Source organism: Mus caroli, chromosome 3, assembly GCF_900094665.2.
Source record: "Mus caroli chromosome 3, CAROLI_EIJ_v1.1, whole genome shotgun sequence".
In the NCBI taxonomy this organism is placed as follows: domain Eukaryota; kingdom Metazoa; phylum Chordata; class Mammalia; order Rodentia; family Muridae; genus Mus; species Mus caroli.
This window is the reverse complement of record NC_034572.1, coordinates 91,462,725-91,470,247: the sequence shown is the minus strand read 5'-3', so window position 1 is coordinate 91,470,247 and position 7,523 is coordinate 91,462,725. Positions and strand designations below refer to the sequence as shown.

The window sequence follows — 7,523 nt, the reverse complement described above, 5'->3', positions numbered from 1 at the left end:
ACTTACCTTTCCTTTTAAAAAGAGAGTTATATGTCATACAAAGTAAAATGGAAACATCTACTTTCAGAAGTTTCTGGTACTAAGACTTAAACCTAGAACCTTGGGCTTGTTCCTTGTCATTTTGCTATCATTTTAATACAACAGTTTATTAATTCTTTGAGAATTGTATGCTATGTAGTTTGAAACCACACCTCTCCTAGCTCATCCCAGATGTGCCTCCTTCCATCCCACTTCACCCAACCTCATGTCCTCCCTTTTCAACAACCCACAAAGTCCAATTTATGATGACCATATACTCCCAGTAGTGGGACTATCCATGAATTGGGGCTGACCTACTAGAGGTGATACCCTTAAACAACAAAACAAAACCTTCTCTCTCCCCCAGAAGCCATCACTGGTCAATAGCTCCTTAGTTATGGGAGCCCATGATCCCCTCCTCCACTCCATGCTGGAATGTTCACTGGCTTGATCTTGTGCAGATCTTAAACAGGCAACCACAATTGCTGTGAGTTTATTAGTGTGGCTGTCCTGTCATGTCTAGGAGGCACTGTTTTGTTCCAATCCTCCCCAACCTCTTACAATCTGTCCCCCTTCTGGGATGGTCCCTAAGCCTTAAGGAGTAGGTGTGGTATAGATGTTCTATTTATAGCTGAGCAGTCCACAGTCCATTTATTCTCTGTGCTTTGACTTAGTTGTGAGAATCTACACTAATCACCATCCATTGCACAAAGAGGCTTATGAGTCTGAGACCTGCACTACTTTGTAAGTAGAGTTAGGAACTAGAAGACAGTTTATACTATGCACATTTAGTAGATGATAATACATTATGTACCTGAGTGGGAGTAGATCCATTCCTGGGGGTTTATGAGCTCCCCAAACACAGGTTCTTGGCCAGATTTGTAGCAGCAGGCATGGGATTCCTCCTGTGGAGCAACACAGTTGGTTTCCCCACAATATTTGTGACCCATTATACCCATGGGCATGTCTTACCATGATGGTTGATATTTACAGGTCACCCCTGCATAAGAATGTTAACTTCCCCCCAAGAGCCTGAATAGAACTTCCAAGTACTATGAGAACCAGGAAGCAGGGAGGAAGCTTCCTGGTCAGTACTGACTTGATTTCTCCATGTCCTGTGACTAAAGTGTATGAGGTCTTCAGCAATATGGTATTATCATCAAGTTCTTATGGACAACTGAGAACAATGGCAACAGCTGTATTGTTTCGTGGTCTCAAATTTCACAGGGAGGGGGGAGGGAGAGGGAGAGGGAGTGGGGGAGAGGCCAGACAGGCCAGACAGGCTGTGTTATTAGGACGCTTATAAAATAATAGGTTTCCTATTGGAGCTGACTCTTAGCAGAAAGCAGGTATCATCTCTGCAGACTATATCACAGCCCAAGCATTGAAGAAACTAAAGTTTCCCTCATCATATACTCCAAGAATTTCACTTATTTCTTGCCCCATTTTCATTACTATGACTCACCGACTCACCGGTCTCAAACCAGCAGGTTCCCACCCTTTGTTTCACTTTTGAATTTTCGGTCCACCCTTCTTCCAGTAATGTCTCTCATGGACTCTCTCGTTCTTGCTGCCCCACATTGGACATCAGGTGACCTGGTCCGCAGGTCAGTCAACAGGGTCTGCAAGAGAGAGAGTGGGGATGGAGGGGCAAGGGACTCGAAGAATGGAGAAAAGACAGGCTATCTGATCAAGTCCCAAGTCTCTTTTTTACTGAAAGGCCACTATGGGTATATAAGCACAAGCTGGGGAGTGCAGCTGGAGACACTTAACCACAAGTCCAGGATGTATAGGAGAAAAACAAGATGTTATCAGAGTATGTTCAGCTGTGATGGGGTGCTTGCAAAAACATCGTACTAGGAAAACAAGTCTCTCATCAGGGTGGAAAAGTACCAACCTGTAAGTAAATAGCCTGAGATGGCTGCAGTGATGATAGTCACTTTTTTTTTTTTTTTTTGGCTAGCAGTCAGCTCCCAACTATTTCCATTTGGCTTTTTTCTAACATCCTCTGTATTAGTTGTCCCTCCAAGCCTTCCTCTGCCTTCCCCTTCCCCCACTTTAAACCTCCTTGTATTGTGTTGTATTGTATAGTATTGTATTGTATTGCATTGTATCTTTTTACAATTCTTTCTTAAATCAAGGAAAATTTTGCTTTTGTTGTTGCCTACATATCTGGTGTTCAGATCTTTGATCCATCTCAAGTTAGTTTTGTTTGTGGAATAAGATAAAAGCACACTTCATCCTTTTGCATGGTGACAGCCAGTTTTTCCTAAATCACATTTTTAGAGTACCAGATGTTCCCCATTGAATTAAGTCAACTTCTACATGAAGTTATTTTCTGAGCTTTCTATTATGTTAGCTTGAACTGGGTGACTTCTCCTATGCTGTTACCATACATTTTAATAACTGTAACTTAGTGGTAAGTTTCTGAATCAGGAAGTATGAGTGCTTCAACTTCATTCTTTTTCCAGTGTGTTTTTGTACTTGGGATCCTATGCAGTTACACACAGATCTAGAGATGGACTTCTTCAGTTAAAAAAACAAAAAACAAACAAAAAAACACATACTAGGACTTGTGTTGAATCTCCCCATTGCTTTGGGTGTTGACATTTTAACAATGTTGTCTTCCTACTGATGAACACAGGATTTCTTCTCATTTGTTAGGTTTTGTCTCATTTCCTCCAGCAATATTTTGGACTTTTCATGTCCAAAGCTTTCATCCTTAGTAAGATCCACTCTAAGTATTTCATTCTTTTAGATGTATTATAAATGGAATTGATTTTATAAATATCCTTCCTAGGTTGTCAGTGGAAACATATAGGATGGAACTGTTTGTGATTATGTACAATATTGCAAAACTTATTAATTTTAGCAGGCTTCTGGTAAATTGCTAAGAGACTTTCTATATATAAAATCATATAATCTGTGACTAGAGATAGCGGAATCTCATCTTTTCCAATTTGAAAAAAATATGTGCTGTGAGTTTTTACAGTTTTGAGATCAAGACATTAAATGGACACTGGGTATATAACTTAGTCAGTAAAATCCTTCTTATGCAAGTGTGAGAGTCTGAGTTCAACTTCAACACCCAAATAAAAAATCAGGTATTATTGGCAAGCACTTGTAACCCCAGTGCTGGGTGAGCAGACACAGAAGGCTCCTTGGAGCTCATTGGAGAGCCAGTATAGCCTATTTGGCTACTGCAAGGTCGCAGTGAAAGACATTGCCTCAAAAAACAAGGTGAATAGTTCCAAAGAAACTACACCAAAGACTGACCTGTGATTTCCATGTACAGGCACAAATATGTGCACATTATACCTACCCATTAACATGTGTGTGCATACACACACACACACACATACACGCACACACACCTTATGTACACAGTGGGAGAGAAAAGACCCTAAAGAGCAATGCTCTGATATGGTCTGCAGGTGACTGAATTCATGTGATTTTCTTTCTTTCTTTCTTTCTTTCTTTCTTTCTTTCTTTCTTTCTTTCTTTCTTTCTTTCTTTCTTTCTTCCTTCCTTTCTTTCTTTCTTTCTTTCTTTCTTATCTTCTTTTCTTCCTTTCTTCCTTTCTTCCTTCCTTCCTCCCTCCCTTCCTTTCTTTCTTTCTTTCTTTCTTTCTTTCTGTCTTTCTGTCTTTCTTACTTTCTTTCTTTTGGAATGAAAATTTATGTCTTTTAGAGAAAAATTAAATGTTTTCCAAAAAGGAGGATAATAAGAGAAAGATAGCATTGAGACAGGAAAACAACAAGCTGATAGCATTGTAAGTATTGAGGGCTTAGTGTTGGCTGTGACTGTGTTTCCATTTATTCTCACCCCTCATCAGCCATGTTTGTGGGGTCCAAAGTTGGCTTGGCCTATTATACTGATCATATGAAGGCTAGCCCAGCAGGTGACCACTATCTAGATTCCTTTATGTCTTGTTACTAGACAGGGCCCTGGTAATTCAGAACTATGTTTGACAGTGTCTTCTGTACATATTTACTCTCAGTCCTTTGTTCTCTGTTTGTAGCAATGACTCCATTTGAAATGACCAATCTCACGCGTGTCACAGAATTCATCTTCCTGGGATTTTCCAACCACCCCAACCTACAGGGTGTCTTCTTCCTGGTCTTCCTGGCCATTTACCTGACAACTCTCCTGGGGAACACACTCATGATAGTGGCCACCAGGGTCAGCCCTGCTCTCCACACTCCAATGTACTATTTCCTCAGCAACTTGAGCTTCCTGGACATCTGCTACACATCTACCACCATTCCAGTCATGCTAGTGAACTTCTTCAGGGAGAAGAAGACCATCTCCTATGAGGGCTGCCTCTCTCAGATCTTCTTCTTTGTGTCATGTGCTGGAACTGAATGTGTCTTGTTGGCTGCCATGGCTTATGACCGCTATGTGGCCATTTGTCACCCTCTTCGGTATCCAGTTCTCATGAGCACAAGGGTCTGTGTCTGCTTGGTGATTGGATCCTGGCTCTGTGGCTTGGTGAATTCTGTGACTCACATAGCACTGATAACCAGACTCACTCTGTGCGGCCCCAACCAGATCAGCCACTTTCTCTGTGACATCCCATTGCTCCTGAAGCTCTCCTGCTCAGACACCTCTGTCAATGAATCTGTCCTCCACGTAGCCAGTGCCACCATTGGCCTGAGCCCTTGCCTGTTCACAGCAGGCTCCTATATACTGATCATCTCTGCCATCCTGAGGATTCCCTCTACTCAGGGCAAGAGAAAGGCCTTCTCCACCTGTGCCTCTCACCTCACTGTGGTGGTGGTCTTTTATGGAACAGCCAACTTCAACTATGACAGACCCAGGGAAGGTTATTCCCTGGACATGGACATATTGGTGTCTGTGCTCTACTGTGTTGTGACCCCCCTGTTGAACCCCATCATCTACAGTCTGAAAAACAATGAAGTTAAGGGTGCCCTTAGGAAGCTTATTAAAAAACATTGATTCCCTAGTGTCATCAACAACTAGATTGTTTATCTCTTCTTTCTTTCTTTTTTTCCTTTTTGTCTGATACATTAAAACATTTTTCTAGTTCTTTGGGAATTTAGCACAGTGTGTGTTGATCTTATCCAACCCTTCTCCCAACTCCTCACACATCCACCCTTTGTACTACCTACTCAATTTTGTGTTCTCTCTCTCTCTCTCTCTCTCTCTCTCTCTCTCTCTCTCTCTCTCTCTTCATTTTTTCGAACATCAATTAAGTTCAATTTGTGCTGTTTATATTTGTTTGGCTTTGTGGCCCTTCTTTGGCGTGTGGTTGTTTTACCAAGGGCAACAGTCTTAAACTCACCTGGCTTTCATTTTCTTGTAAAATTATTAGTTGCCAATAGCTCCTTGGCTGGGGTTGGACTTTATGGCCATCCTCCCTCCCCTTTGAGTCATAATGGAATTTGAGCTAGATTGAGTTTGCACTGATCTTGTGCGTGCTGTCACCCAGCTATGTCTGGAAGATAGTTTGCTTGTAGTCATCTACCACCTCTGACTCTTATGCTTTGCCTACCTTCTCTTCTACAATTATCCCTGAGCTGTGTGAGGAGGAGATGTATTACACATGCCCCATTTGTGTTCAGCATTCCAAAGTCTTTCATTCTCTGTACCTTGGGTCTCTATATTAATCATCATCCACTGAAAATAGAAGTTCTTCTGATGAGAGTTGAGAGATGGATTAATCTATGGCTATAATGGTAAGTCATTAGGAATTGGTTCAATACTGTACCCATGCAGCAGACTAATTGTAGTAGGTTCTCCTCTAGAACCTATGACTTACCTAACCATGGGTTCATGGCCAGTAGTGATGCTGCAAATGGGTTTTAACTTGTATAGCAAGACTTCAATCCACTCAGAATGAGATTGGTTGTTCCTGTAACATTTATGCCACTATTGCACCTATGTCTTTCAGGCCAGTTGTATATACAGCTCTGAGGGTTCACAGCTAGATAATACTGATGATTACTTTACACCTCCCATAGTGTGTCTTCTAGCATTACTAAAGTCATCCAGCATGAATGAAGCTTCCAGGTCAATACCAGCTTGATATCTCTATATTATGACTCAAGTATGTGGAGACTCCTAGGAAAGTTTGAAAGGTAACCAACAGCATTTGCAATCGCCTGTAATTTTGGAGGTTTAGGAGACATCACTGGACAACTGTTGCCAAGAGGTAATCCATTCCTAGCACTGAGCTTTTATTTGTTAGCCTTCTGTTGGAATGTTTTAATTATACAAACTAATGTGCCTTCGTTATGACATTTTATGCATGCATGTAACATACTTTGTTTATATATACTCCCTCTATAATATTGTGTTTCTTTTTTCTTTTTCTTTTCTTTCTTTCTTTTTTTTTTTTTTTTTGAGTTAGGGATTAATTTACCTCCAACTATGTAGCCAACGATGAGCTTGGATTTATGATTATCCTACCCCCACTTCTAGAGTGCTGATGTGACAGGCTTATATCATCATGTCCAGTTTATGCAGATATGGGATTGAGCCCAGACCGTTGAGCATGGTAGGCAGTTACTCTACCAGCTGAACTAGACCCCTAGCCCTCTATAACCCTTTTCATCTCCCTTTTCCCTCTCATTTCTGTAACCAAATAAAAAAAAAGTTGAGATTCTTTTTATAAGTCTGGCTTATTTCTCTTAATATAATGGTCACATGTTCAATTTATTTATCTGAAAACAACGGAATTTTATTCTTCTTTATTGTTGACTAAAACTCCACTGTGTATATACATCATGAGTTCTTTATCCACTCATCTCTTGGGCACCTAGGCTAATTCCACAACTTGGTTGTTTAAGTAGTGCTGTAATAAACATTAGTATAAGTAAAACAACTTTAATTGTGAAAATATCATCAGAAGTTATACAGCTGGATTGTGTGGAAGTTCTATTTTTAAGTGTTCAAGGAATCTTTATCCTGATTTCCATAGTTGAGGCACTGATTAATGTTCCCATCAATGTTATATGTTATATAGGTTATGTCTGCATTCCTCTCAGTATTTTATCTTATTCCTTATTTATTTTCTTGATTCTATACAATCCTGACTAGATATGATCTACTCTTAGACGTCAATATGTGGGTACCTGTTGCAGTAAATCTCCTCCCAAATATGACCCAAAAATGAAAACACGACTCAGTTAAAATGAAGACATGCTGTGCACCTAGATTGGGCAGATCTACTGATACACTACCATCATCCACATCTATGAGACCCCTTAGAACTTGAGGCTTCTCTAGGCCATGTGCTTCTGCTCTGCCTTTCTTCTTCTTCCTCCTCCTCTGTGTCATCTCCTCTTCCATTTCCTCTTTCTTCTCTCCCCCACCTTCTGCTCCACCTTACCTTTTATCTGCCCAATCATCAGCTCTCCTTTATTTTACAAATTAAGGTGGGAATCAGGTTTACAGGAAATCTCCTGAGTGCTGACTTGTTCACAACCCCTCACAGGAGAACAGATTTAACATCAAATATAATTAGCCCCAGGGTTATCCAC

The 7,523-nt window shown here is 40.7% G+C and overlaps 1 protein-coding gene across 1 annotated transcript; it reads left to right on the top strand.

Moving 5' to 3' along the window:
* Positions 1-4,041: 4,041 nt before the first annotated feature.
* On the top strand, positions 4,042-4,977 carry LOC110291885 (olfactory receptor 5V1-like). The gene has a single exon (XM_021159108.1). The coding sequence runs from the start codon at positions 4,042-4,044 to the stop codon at positions 4,975-4,977; it is 936 nt and encodes a 311-aa protein (XP_021014767.1).
* The last annotated feature ends 2,546 nt before the right edge of the window (positions 4,978-7,523 follow it).